The sequence below is a fragment of the Rattus rattus genome, chromosome 10 (assembly GCF_011064425.1).
Source record: "Rattus rattus isolate New Zealand chromosome 10, Rrattus_CSIRO_v1, whole genome shotgun sequence".
NCBI classification, from domain to species: domain Eukaryota; kingdom Metazoa; phylum Chordata; class Mammalia; order Rodentia; family Muridae; genus Rattus; species Rattus rattus.
This window is the reverse complement of record NC_046163.1, coordinates 34827156-34841459: the sequence shown is the minus strand read 5'-3', so window position 1 is coordinate 34841459 and position 14304 is coordinate 34827156. Positions and strand designations below refer to the sequence as shown.

General features: G+C 44.3%; 1 protein-coding gene across 1 annotated transcript in view; it reads left to right on the top strand.

The window, feature by feature from the left end:
* The first annotated feature begins 8924 nt into the window (after window positions 1–8924).
* Window positions 8925–14304, top strand: part of Xpr1 (xenotropic and polytropic retrovirus receptor 1) — a 140956-nt gene continuing 135576 nt past the window's right edge. The window contains exon 1 of the mRNA XM_032915299.1: window positions 8925–9171. Within this exon, the coding sequence (XP_032771190.1) occupies window positions 9103–9171 (69 nt within the window). The 5' untranslated portion in view covers window positions 8925–9102. The remainder of the gene's footprint in view (window positions 9172–14304) is intronic.

Here is a 14304-nt window from a genome sequence, read left to right as displayed (position 1 = left end):
TTTTAATCTCTAACCCGAAGAAAGCCTTGCTCCTGTCTGTCTAGCCAAACACAAAGATATTTATGGTTAGTTTTATGTCAAGAAAATTTATGTGTCCTCTCTTTCCTGAATAATCACTCCCCTAGCTCTAGGCTGAATCATTCCCATATATATGTACACACATATATATGTATTCCCATATATATACACACATATATATACATATATATGCTGTTATTTCTCCTGTTTGAGAGTCCCTATTATTACATTCTAACCTGATGGTCACCTTATTATTCTGCTCTCTTTTAAGGAAGTATTTTTTGAAGCAATGATGAGTTCCCACTGTACTGACTTCCTCTCTTTCCTGCGGTCTCCTTTGCAGATTCCTCCCCCTCACTGTAATCAGTCAGCCTGGGAGCGCCCCAAGGACCGTCCTTAGAGTCTTCTCTTTTCTGTCTGTTCTCATTCCCTGAGTAACCCACTGGAGACTTGTAGCTTCAAATAGCATTTTTATCCAGTCAATTCAGAAGTTTATATGGGTTCATGTCTTCATCTAGGCCTTGCTTCTCTGCTGACCTCCAGACTCCAAGTGCTTGTTGGACATGTCGACCTCTATGTCCGGCAAACATTCTCAATATAGCACGTCTCCGTGCTCTACCCTCTACCTCACACTTACTCTTCCTGTTGTATTTCCCAGCCCCATCCTTCTAGTTCCTCGGGCAAAAGACCTTGGAGTCTTCCTTGATACCTCACTTTTTAAAAAAAAAAGTTTAATTTTTAAAAATTAGTTCATTAATTAATTCAATTTACACACCAACTGCATTTCCCCCTCCATCCCATCAGCTCCCCCTCCCTGTCTCTTCAGAAAAAGGACAACCTCCCAAAGGCCTTGATACCTCTCTCACAGCTACTACGCCAAGTCTTATCTGCTCTGTCTCCAAAATATATTTCAATTTTTTACCACATCTCAACGCCTTCACTGTTTGCCTCCTGATCTCTCTTGGAGAGAGTGTTTATAATCTCTTCAGTAGTGTATTTATAACCTCTCTATGTTGTTGGTTGAGTTGTAACCCCTCGAAGGGAGATATTAAAATCCTACCCGAGAATATGATCTTATTTGGACTAAGTACCTTTGCTAGTATAATCAAGTTAAGGTGAGTGTATTAGTCAGGGTTCTCTAGTCACAGAACTTATGGGTAGTCTCTCTAGTAAGGGAATTTGTTATGATAACTTACAATCTGTAGTCCAACACCCACCCCCCCAACAATAGGCAGCTGTGAATGGAAGAATTTGGTAGTTGCTCAGTCCCACAAGGCTAGCGTTTCGCCTGGTCTTCTGTAGAAGCAGATTCCAACAGATGTGTTGGCAAGCAAATGCCAGCAGGTGACAGTGAATCTTCCTTCTTCCAATGCTCTTATGTAGAAGGACGGGGTAGCCAGGTGTGGCCCAGATTAAAGGTGTGTACCACCACGCCTGGATCTGGGACTTGCTTTGTCCCAGGCTGACCTTGTACTCAGAGATCTCCTTGCCTTAGTCTCCTGGGATTACAGAAGTGTACTACCTGGCCTGGGCCTAAGCTTTTCATGGTCACTATGCCTCAAGATCTCCATGCCAAGATTCAGGTCAGAGACTTGTGTCTTCCAGCCTCAAGATGTGGATCACAGGTGAGCCCTCCAATTCTGGATTGTAGTTCATTCCAGATATAGTCATGTTGACAGCCAGGAATAGCCACCACAGTAAGCTTATAGGTCAAGTAAAGATGAGCTTATAGTGGGGTCGAATGGGTCCTAATGCAATAAGACTGGTATTTTTGGAGGAAGAGAAGGCAGAAAGGAGGGGGAGTGTCCTGTGAAACAAAGACCTAGGCAGGCAGAATACCATGTGGTGAAGGAGGAAGACAGGGACTGGTACAGTAGCAAGCCAAGAACACCAAACACATCTGATATCCAAAGCTCAGGGACGGTGCAGCACAGATTTCCCACTGGTGTCATTCAGGGGACACAGTCTTAGTGGAACCTTGGGACTTTTACTCCTAGCCCACAGAATTGTGAGATAAAATTCTGTTACACACTCACCCCCACCTTTTCCTTTCTTTTTTTTGTTTTTCCACACAACAGAAGCAGTATACCTTGTCTGATCGACAAGATACAAAAGATAGATATTTGTCCAGAAAGCTCAACATGGAAGCATAATTTGACTCAAGAACTCTGCTGGAGGCTCACAGAGGTTGAAAGCGGATATGCAGACATCAACACTCACGGCAGCAGTAGCCACCATACCCGAAGCATAGAACCAGCCCAAACAAACGAGCAGCAGCAGACAGCTCGGTCAACCGTGCATGCAGTGGGATAGGTTCCGCCTCTAAAAAGAGTGAAATGTTGACATATACTACAACATGGACAAACGGTGGAAAAACATGCTAAGTGAAAAAAACAAAAAAAAAAAACAAAACAAAAACAAAACGAAAAACAAACCCAACAGCGACTAAAAAAATAACAGCCGGGAACTAGGAAAAGGAAATTCTATAAAGTCAGAAAGTACAACAGAGATTTCCAGGGGCTGGGGGAAGAAAGAATGAGTTGTTGCTGTTTGATGAAGACAGGCTTCAGTTTGAGACTGAGAAAAAGCTCTGGGACTCGATAAGTGACCCGGACCGTGCAGACGTTGACCGCGCAACATGTTAAATGTTCATAGTGCCATCAACGTGCATGTGAATAAAAGGGAAACTTTGTCACTAATTTTAAACGTGTAGATGCATCAGAAGAGAGGTTCTTATGACATGTAAAGTTCCCCCCTCCCCAAAAGGTAAACATGTAAAGGCCCCAAGGCTCTCAATTCATTTCTCTTTAGCAGCTTCCTCCTCCCTGTCGGGCGGTACCATTTTCCCGGGGACACTCACCACACTGGTGTACTTGCTGTTCTCCCAGCTCTCTGCACATCCCACTCTCAGGACCCTGCCCTTTGCAGACTCCTCAGCTTTGAAGGCAGTTCTCATCTCCCACCGCCATCTCCAACCTCTGCTTACATAGTTCTCACCCTGCCTTCCCCCAAGTCTCTTACTCGAACTAACCTCATCAGGAAGGCCCTGCCTCACCGCCCTATATGAAATTGTACAGTATTCTTTCTCTTCCCACCCTATCTTCTTTTTCTTCCATAGATGTGGATCCCCAGGTAACCTGTTATACACTGCTTCATCCTGTTTGTATAGCTTGACTTTCAGCAAGCTCCTGAACCAGAGACTTTCAGTCACTGCCCTAGCCACTGTGCCCTGTAGAGAGCCTGGTGGCTAATACTTGTTAAATGAGGATTTGTTGAATGGATGTTGAGTAAAAACAAAGGTCATACATGTTTTGAGTGTGTTTGTGTGCTGTGCTGTAGATTAAAACTAGGGGCCTGTCTTACTTAGGGTTTCTGTTGCTATGAAGAGACATCATGACTAAGGCAATTATTGTTAAGGAAAACATTTAATTGAGGCTGGTTTCAGAGGTTCAGGCCATTATCATCATGGTGAGAAGCATGGCAGTATGCAGGCAGGCATGGTGCTGGAGGAGCTGAGAGGTCTCCATCTTGCTTGGAAGGCAACCAGGAGAGACTGGTTTCCAAAGGCAGCCAGGAGGGGGTCTTTTCTCTTTCACACTGGGTAGAGCTTGGGCATAGGACCTCAAAGCCCACCTTCACAGTGACGCACATCCTCCAACAAGACCATACACCTACTTCAACACTGCTATAGCTCCTGAGAGTGCCACTCTCTGGGCCAAGCACCAAGCAGGCATTCTATCATGCAGCTGTGCCCCATACAGGCATGCTCTTTTGTAAGTTGCAAAATACCTTACAACAACAACAAGAAAACGCTCAAGGGTCTGGGAAGATGGCTGAGGCTGTGAAGTGTCTGCTGCTATGTAAGCATGAGGGCATGCGTTTGACTCTCCAGCACCCATTTAAAAGCTAGGCCTTGTAACTCCTGTGCTGGTCACCAGGCATTCATTGTTCAGGCAGCTTAGCCAAATGATTGAGCTTCAGGGTCAGGGAGAGATTCTGTCTCAAAAAAATAAGGAGAGGGGTAATAGAGGAAGATGAATGATGTCAACGTCTAATCTAAATAGGCATACAAGCACACATGCAAACATACATGCATATATACCACACACACACACACACACACACCCCAGTGAGGTATATCTAATTTCAATTGTGTTAAAATAAAAGTATTTTCTAGAAATCACCATTTACTGACTACCTTGAAACTGTATTTGAAATTCTTAGTGTTGTTTGGCTCTTTATTTTCATTTCACGTGTATGGGTGTCTGGCCTACATGTGTGTGTCTGTGTAACACATGTATGCAGTGCCCCGAAGACAGTGTTGGATTTCCTGGAGCTAGTTATGGATGGTCGTGAGCTGCCATTTGCGTGCAGGGATTGAACCCAGGTTCTCTAGAAGACCTCTCTGAAACCACTGAACATCTCTCCAGCCCCAATGTGCTTTTATTTAGAGATAAGTAGGGAAGTTGATGCCCAGGCACTCTCCGGATGAATGTTTTTGAACTGGGCAAACTTTCGAGATGTGCAGTCTTGTCAAGACAATATTTAAATAACAAGAAAAATTGGGCATTCTTCATGTCATTTTTAAAGGAGCCGAGGATCGTTGAAAGCTCAAGTTTCAAACCTCTGCTGAGTCTGTAAATCGATCCCATTTTAAAGCTGCACCGGGTCCTGCATGAGTGTGAATCTGGGCTGGACTTTGGACATGATCTTTACTCCCGTGATACCATGGCTCTCTCAGCCTCAGCGGGAGGTGTACCTTAAGGTTCACTTTCTCAGCCGGGCAATTCCTCTGCGTTCGGCTTGATCACTGGTCTTATTTTTTTTTTTTCCAAGCAACAGTTGGGCTTTATATTTATCACACATAATTCTAAGGTTTAAAGCAGTTACTTTGTGGGAAGTATAATTGTTCCCAAACTTAGAATTATGTGTGATAAATATAAAGGGTTCAGAGCCAGTACTTATGAATTTCTAAATAAATTGCTAGGTGTACTATTAGATCCTCACTCCTGGCCACTCTACAACAGGTTCAGCGAATAAACACAGCATGGGAAGGACGAGGGCTCTGCATTACTTAGCCTCCACCAAGCCTTCGTGTTATCCTTTTCTTCATGTATTCCTTTCGGGTTATTAATGACATTGGACTTGCTAACCCCAGAAGCTTAGAAGTCATACAGTTCAATGTCTCTGTGACATTTGGTTTATTGATCGGTGCCTCCTTTATGAAACCACCTTTTACAGCTGTCTCAACATCACTCAGTCCTAACTGTCTTACTGCCTGCTCTGGCCACATCTCGGCCTTCTTCCTCGACCTTTCTTCATCAGCGTTGCACAGGGATGCTCCCTTGGCCTCTTTCCCCTTCTGGTCTGTGCTTTCTCTCTGGACAGTCTTGCTGGATTTAACTATCATTTAGGCGTGAACCACTTCCCAGGCTTCAGTCTCAACCCCTTAGAATTGGAGACTTCCAAATGCCTAAGTCAGTGGTACTACCAAACCTACTCTCTGCTTACATTCCTCATCTCCGTGTAAGGCAGCACCGTCTTCCCCTGTCATTAGATTCATAGGCCACATCTGGCTTGAACTGTTGCATCCACAGACGCATAATGTGATGCTCAAAGGTACTCTGGGGCTGGGTTGCAGGGGCGCACATGCAGGTCTACCGCTCATTAGGTGGGTGATCTCCTGTAAGATGTTTACCTGCCTTCACCTGGCTCCGAAGGGAAGCTGATGATAGCACCTCCCTCCTCCAGGTTCTCATGAGGATTAACTTTGCACTTGCAGGTGTCCGGACAAGTGCAGTGCAGAGAAAGTGCTTGCTGATCCACAGGAACTTTCCAGTTATATTTGGGAAGAGGGCCCAGCTTCTCGAAAAGGGCTGTCAATGCAGAATCTCATCTAGTCCTCAAACTAATTCGTTAGGGCGGTATTCTAGTTGTCTTTGGAGAGCTGTGGAAACTGGGGCTTTAAGGCTAAGATACCTTGCTCAGGCCCATATGGCTTATAAATACGAGAGTTAGGAGTTTTATTTCAGAGCTACTCCTAGAGCCAGTGTTGGGAACATTTATATGCATTGCTTACCCAGACCCAAGTTAGGTACTTGCTAAACATTCTTCAGAGACTCCGTGTTGGTGTCATGGTCATATTTTACAATCTTGTTCTGACTTCCTTCAGGTGGTGTGGCCTGACTTGCTTTCCCGTTCCATCTCTCCTCCCTTTTCCTTCTCCCTTCTCGTCATCCTTCCTTTCTCTCCTTCTTCTTTCCTCCCCTACTTTCCTTTTCGGTGACTACTGAATGTCCAAGGGCCAGGCACTGTGCTCAATTCTAGAGGACAAGAAAAATGAGCAATTTGTCCTACAGTGAGCAGAGAGTGATCAGACCGACCAAGGACGTGAGGAGACCTCACAGACAGTTTCAACCTTTTGGAGGCTGTTTGGGTCAGGTAACATTGTGACACTCTTAAGCAGCTCTGGCATCCTGCTATTTGCCCTTGAGGTCTCTGAGGTGTGCTTCTTCCGCTTGTCAGATCGTTGTCTGAGACTGGATCTCAGAAGCATCGCTGCGATGTGCCATCTTTTACTCTCTCCTCAGCCAGAGACACTTGTCTCCTTATAGCATAGATCACGTCGTCGGCCATCAGTCTGTCCGTGGCTTTGACCAGACTTTCCTTCAAAGAAAAGACAGTTTTATGTCATTTTGAACTGTTCCTTCATTCCCAAAGGGCATGACTGGAATATTGTAATGTTCATTCATCAGAGTTTGGTTAAGTAAAGATTATACTTACAAGGGAAGTCTTAAGCAAAGGGCCCGTCTGGTTCAGAGCAAAACTATTCAGATAATTCTTTTTTTCTTTTCTTTTCTTTTTTCTTCAGGGGATCACTCTACCACTGAGCTAAATCCCCAACCCCTCAGATAATTCTTAAAGCACTTGGCTTTATTCTCTGCCGAGAGTAGGTGTTCAGCAAACGCCATTCAAGTATTTGTTGAAGTATTTGTAATAATGCTAGGAATAAAGAAATTTCTGCTGGACATGGTGGTGTGTACCTTTAATTCTAACACTCAGGAGGCAGAGGTAGGGGAGGATTTCTGTTGAACTAGAGGCCAGCCTGGTCTACATAGAGAATTCCAGGTCAGCCAGGGCTACATAATAAGACCTTGTCTCATTTATTTTTCCTTATCCACATGTGTGGATAAATAAAGATTTTGTGTCTGGCTAGGCATCTGGGCTTTGAGTCAGGCTGGAGAAGAACTAGGAATTATTGGTTTTAGAGCTAGTACTAAGGATTTCATTTTTCCTTCAATCGGACCACAGTTCCTGAATCTTATATACAATTAAGGCTTGGGAGGGCTGCTCTGTGGTAACAGTGTACCCAGTGTATAATGCTCCCCTTCGCCCCTGTTTTTCTCCTGGCACTGTGCTGCTTTAGAAGGGGCCACTTTTTGATGGCAGAGAATTACCAGGCTGCAGGAGCCTGTCTTTTCCTTCTCTTCTCCTTGGCTTTGCTTATCCTTGCTATCTCCTTAAAAGAGGTATGCGTTTATTATTTTTAATTATGAATACATGTGTGGGCCCATGTGTGGGTATTTTTATGTGAGTGCAAGCGTCCTTGGGTGCCACGAATACCCCCGGAGCTGGAGTTACAGGTGGATTGGGAGCTGCTTGACAAAGGTTCTGGGAATCAAATTCAGGTCTGCTCTTACCTTCAGAGCCATCTCTCCAGCCCTCTGATTACTCTTGACCCAGAGGTTGAAGCTTTTGTACAAACATTTGCCAGAAAGATGTGCTCTTTCCTACCTCATACTCTATCTTTCTCCTGAAATTGAAATTGGCTGAAATTTAGTGGAAGGAAAGAGAAAAAAAATATGGTGGTGGTGGTGGTGTTGCGTGCGTGCGTGCGTGCATGCGTGTGTATGTGTGTGTTCAGAAGCCAACAGAGATCTATATTGTCCCAGGCACAGGTCTTCCCTAGCAAATCTTTGAGTCTCATGAAAGTTGTAAGAGTTAAAGGATAAAGTACATGTAGGGGGTTTAGAACAGTGCTTGCTACAGGGACAAGGATAGACATACTGGAAAAAAATGTCAGCCACTAAGTTATCCAGAGCTCCATCACCTGGGATGGGACCTGGGCTTTTCCCTCAGATAAGTCCTTCAGGGCAGTCACTCTCACATTGAATGTGGTACTTTGGTGTCTCAGTGATATCTTTCTTTCCAGAGGTCAGTCTGGATACAGGACTGTCTCACAGGGAGAGGAAGCATAGAGAATTCTCTTTCCTCTCAGCATTGTTTTCCCTCTCAATCTTTGCCCCCAGTCCCAGTTAGCTGGATCGCAAAGTTTCAGTCCTGGTTTGTATTCAGATGTTTTGGCCTTTCTGGTAGTTCTAGGACTACCTAGACAATTACATTGAAATACAGAAGCAACACAAAGTTTCTGGCACTGACATTTAAATTGATTTCAACAAGCATTTATTGAGCACCTAGAGCGTGTGAATACAGTTCCCTTAAATACAATTGACTCTTAACTGTTTCAACTGCTCAATTTGGATTTACTGCTGATTCATCTTAAAGGGTTTTATGAAGAATCAATATTAAAATGGAAACAATGTTTGCACAGTTCTCTGTAAACTTGTGTCTGTCTTGTGTGGATTATTGTTGCTCCAGTACCAAGATTAATTGCAGTAACAATAGTGCTGTTTCTCAGGCACAGTGTGAAAAGCAGCTGTAGGCAGACTGGAGGCAGGCGGAAGAGGTCAGGGGAGGTGCCTTCACAGTACGGCCCAAAGGGGCGGAGCATGAGGGAAAGCCCCCCAGGCCACGCCCCGTACTCTGCCCCCTCCGTCGGAGCGGCGTAGGCGGTTACCATGGCGATGACGTCTAGAGGGCGGGGCGGGGCGGGGCGGGGCTATGGAGAGGAGGAGGAAGATGGCGGGAGGGCGGCTCTGAGGAGACCTCGGCGGCGGCGGAGGAGGAGAGAAGCGCAGCTTCGCGCAGCGCCGGGGCCCATGTGGGGAGGAGTCGGAGTCGCTGTTGCCGCCGCCGCCGCCTGTAGCTGCCGGAGCCGGGTGGGAGTGAGGGGGACACGGCAGGATGAAGTTCGCCGAGCACCTCTCCGCGCACATCACTCCCGAGTGGAGGAAGCAGTACATCCAGTATGAGGTACCCGCGGCTGCTGGGGTTGGGGCGGGCTCGGAGGGGCTGCCATCTCCCTAGCCGCGACCTCCGCCGCTGCCTTGAGCTCCCTGGCCCGGGCGGACTTTGACCCACCGCCGCGGGAAGCCACTGCGGCATCCCCGGCGCTGCTGGCCCCCGGCGGCCAGGCCGTCCTTCCCCTCCCCCGCAGCCCTCTGCCGCCGGGGTAACGGATATGCAGGCGGCGGCGAGAGGAAGGGCACAGCCGGGCTGGGGCTGGGGCTGGGGAATGGTGGTGGGAGGCCAAGCCGCAGGTGCGACGGCGGCCCGGGGTCGCGGCGGTTCGGCGTCACCCCCTCCCCACTCACCCTGACCTCTGGTCCCCACCGCGGAAGATCACCCCCTTTGCCAAGGTTAGGTGCTTTTCGCTGCTCACCTCTCGCCAAAGAACCGTGCTCTTGCAAGATAAACCCCTCCAGCGAGTGCCTTCATTCCACCCAGCCCGTCCGGCTTACCTCCACTTACCCACTATTGACAAAGGCTTTGTAACAGGGTTGAAACTTGGTGAAATGTGTATCACCTAATGCAGTGGTTATAGTTTTCAAACGCATCGAACCAATAGTTCTGTTTTGATAAGGAGACGGTGCCTCGTCTTTGTACTGATTGCACGAACTATACAGAATAACCACATCTTTGGAATTTTCACTCTTCTCTGGTTTGGGACTGGAGGGAAGAGGAAGGAGGGAGGAGAATTATTTAAAATTTCAGATTTTTCTGCTAAGTTTTTGGTAGGGAGAAAAAAAATCACTGTCATATAAATACTGTACCTTACTTGTGTATTACACAAGTCGTGTTCTTCCTTTCAGTTTCTTCTTCTTGCACAGCTTTTGGACGGTTTTTAACACACATTGTAAGGGACCTTGCATCAATATTGGGAAAAGTAAAGAAGTGAAAACCACTTACATACTTAAAAGGTAGAATACCTGAATGAAAGGGATTTTTTTTTTTTTTAAGCTTCAATAGGTTATTCTCAGAAGCTAGTAGTTCAGCTCCTGGAGAGAGAAAAGACAGCAGAACTGTGACCTCCAGGAACTCACATCTATGGTATGAGCAGGAACAAAGAATATAAAATCAATAGGAACATGCACACACATACTAACTAGGTTTTATGAATTAAGATATTTTGGATTTCCTTTTTAACTTTTATATAAATTTAGTGATAGGATGTTTAGGCAACAGCAGCAAGTTCATTTATTCATGTAGCCATTGTAATAATTGAAGAGCGGGAAAAGGGATAGTTAGGTTAAACAGAATCTTGAAGAGTGTAAAATAAGTTTACTTGTAATATATTGTATTTAATGCCAGAAACGAACGGCTCATTACTAATGCTCTCTTGTCAGTTTCCTTGTAATCTTCCCTTGCCACATTCTGTGAGGAAAGGTCCTAACAGTTCAGGCTGTGGAGTTGTTGATTTATTGTCTGTAATAACATTCAGTCAGTTTTAAAGCCTTGGCTAGAGTCCAGATGGTGGGTTTCATTGAGACAAGGGCATTGGGTTTTCATCTTCCTACCAGCACTTTCAGCACCGCTGCCAGTTCTTCCCAGAGCTTAGTGCTGGAGCGTGGACAGTGTGGAATGCTTGCTTCTGGTCAGAGGAGCCGTGGTTGGACATATCCTGAGATTCTTTTTAAGTATTTCAACATTTGACTATTTTACAGAATTAATGTGGACTATCTTGGGCTGGAAGGGGAAGCCTAATTTAGTTTAAAAATGCAATTAACCCTTGATTTGTAATGTCAGCTTTGTGGCTGGAGTAACAACAGTGACTCTGGGACTCCTCAATGTACAGTCTATTTGGTTACTATTATTTCTTTTTCTTTTTTTTTTTTTTTTCGGAGCTGGGGCCCGAACCCAGGGCCTTGCGCTTGCTAGTCAAGTGCTCTACCACTGAGCTAAATCCCCAACCCCGGTTACTATTATTTCTAAATGGTTACTCTAGATTGGTCACAGTGGGACAGAATTCCTATGCTTCTGAGCGACTGCATTATCTTTCTCAGACCAATTATAAATTACTTTTGAAAAATTCATTTATTGTGGATAATTGAAATTTGATTCTACAGAGATTTCCCTACTATGTACCTCCTACCTCAGTAAATTCATCGTTCCATAGGCGAGATGAAAAATAAGGGGCTCTTTTCTTTGTAAGTTGGAACCATTAAAGACATTTGCATGGGATTGCAGTCTTTGTGTTGTGTATTATTTCCAAAGATTTGGTGCTATTCCTTTAAAAATAGCATAGAGGTATAAGTTAGAATTTTTGAGGTCTGGAAATGTTAGAATGTTAGCTTCTTTAAAATGTTAGGGAAGGGACCCTGACTCAAAAAAAAAAAAAATTGCCAGGGATAAAAAGTATCTATATTTAAAAGTCAGCTTTTGCTAGGGAAAAAGACCTTCACTTAATTTTTTGTAGTATGTATTTTTACATAGGGGAAATGATGCTCTCTAAAACAGCAGAACAGACTTGGATTTGTTTTTCAAGCACTGTTGAGGAAATTTTGATGTATTATCCTTCGTTGAAGCCTAGGCTGCCTTCTAGTACTCTGAACCAACGTGAACTGTTCAGCCTCTTTGTCTGTCAGCTTAGTAAATATTACTTTAATCAGGAGGAGCTTTCCATCTATAATTCTATGTAACACTTAATTATATATAATATTATGGACACACGGCTGCACTGTAAGCTGGCTCTTGTGTACGTTAGCTGTGAGGCTCTGGAGACAATGTTCCTGCTCTTCCTGCTTTCTTCTTCTTTATAAAAAATACATATGAGGCCAGAACCTTTTAAGGCCTTCCCAAGTGTTTGGCTTAACTTTTAATTCTTTTTTATTCTTGAATTGCTGAAATTATTAATGATTGTAGCATATAATATCCTGAAAATTATTAGTCTTCAACTAAAAATGTGTGCTTTCATAGGCAGAATAAGTACAAAAGAATAGAGAAGCATGGGAAGACCATGTACAGGACATCTAGGTGATACTTTGTAGTGTTACTGGGAATAAACACAAATGAGCAGAGACTCTCTTTGTTTCTAATAACCCAAGTACAAATCTCCGTGTGGAAAATAGAACATCAACAAGTATTTCTAACAGTACTTTAAAGAAATGTGGAATCAATGGTTGTATAGTTCAGAGGTCTATAATAGGTTAATCAAAATTAACCCAGGCCAGTTTCATCCAAACAGACTAGTATGATCAGTTAATATTTTATAGAATATTAACAAAGGAGGCAAATATGTTTGAAGCCTTTGATTGATGATGTGATTTTTCGTTCGAGGGTCCTGCTCATTGGTTTCTTAGGACTAAGAATGACTTCAGTAACTACTGTAGAAAGCATAAGGTACTAAAACAATGAGCTCTCTAGAGTTCAGGAATTGAAAGGGAATTTTAAAGATTATCTGTCTCTTTGATTTTTCAGGCAAAGAAGCTATGGTATATGAAGGTTAAGCTACTTGTCATCTTTTGAATGTGTGCACATGCTCGCAAGTGCACCCCCACACATCCACACCCCCACACCCCTACACCCCCCCACACCCTCACATACACCCCCACACACACCCCCACACCCTCACACACCCACACACACCCATACATCCACACCCTCACACACCCACACACACCCACACATTCATATACCCACACACCCGCATACACACACACACATCCACACACTCACACACACCCACACATCCACATACCCACACACACCCACACACCCACACACCCACACACACACACACACACACACACACACACACCCCCACACACACACACACACACACACCCACACACCCACACACACACACACCCCCACACACCCACACACACCCACACACCCACACACCCACACATCCACACACCCACACACCCACACACACACACACACCACACACACACCCACACACACACCACACACCCACACACATCCACACACCCACACACTCAGCTAGCTTCTTGAGCACTGTATGTTTTAGTATTGGGAACCAGGTCACATTAGCTGTGTGATTGAACACTGATGGATTCTGAGTAAGCCTCATATGATCTACCATTCATCTAAAGTTCTGTGCTTGGTTATGGTTTAATTAAGTTTATGAAGAGAGAATTTAGGAAACTATTTCAAATTCTAATATAAAATTAATGTTTAAAAATCACCTTTTCAAAAACTTTAGTAAAACGCCAGTCATAGTGACTCCCAGCACCAGGGAGGCAGAGGCAGGAGAATCTTTGTGAGTTGAGATCAGCCTGATCTACATGGTGAGTTCCAAAGTTACATAATGAGACCCTGTCTCAAAAACCAAACCAAACAAACAAAAAACAAAAACAAAACTATAAATAAATAAATACATTAAAAACACTAACTTTTTAAAATTGTGTTTTTCCTCTATGACTGGAAAACCCAGTGAAACTGTTTCCCTTGCTGGGAATTGAACCCAGGGCTTTGAGCATGCTAAGCAAGTTGCCATACCGTTGGGCTATTCCCCCAGCATGAGCCTTATTTAACTTAAATAAACAAGTAATGGTCACGAGCTGGTTTTCTGTTGTGTGATATGGCAGATGCAGTGCATGCAGTACACTTCCTTATTTTGCAGTGTCAGGAAGCATTGCCACTGTGTTGTTGTGATTCTCATGTCTAGAACCCTCCCATGGGAAAACTTGTGTTGCAGGCTTCAGTGTCTCAAAGGTATTATGTTGATTAGTTAGGGTTCACATGCCTTGCTGGAACTTGTTTGATATTTCCAGTTCAGCCACCCGATGGAGCACAAACCACACTCTTCCTTTACGGGACTTCTGCAAATAAAAATAGTGTAGTATGTTTTAAATAGTGTTGTAAATGATTCTTAGTGAGATGCTTGGCATTCACAAATAGGATTTAAACGAGTGAATCAAAGTTCTCATTGTTCTTTATTGTCTCTGTAAAGTGTGTTAGGGTAAGTATCCTGGTAAGATTACACTCGTCCATCCATTCCTGGGGTTGGCTTTGGATCAGCTTTTGGGTGAAGGCCCAGATCATAAGAACCTAAGACTCTTATTTGACCTGGGGTGACCATGGAAAACCAGCCCTGGCTTCACTCCTCATTTGGAAAAACATTTGAGAGACTGAGTTATA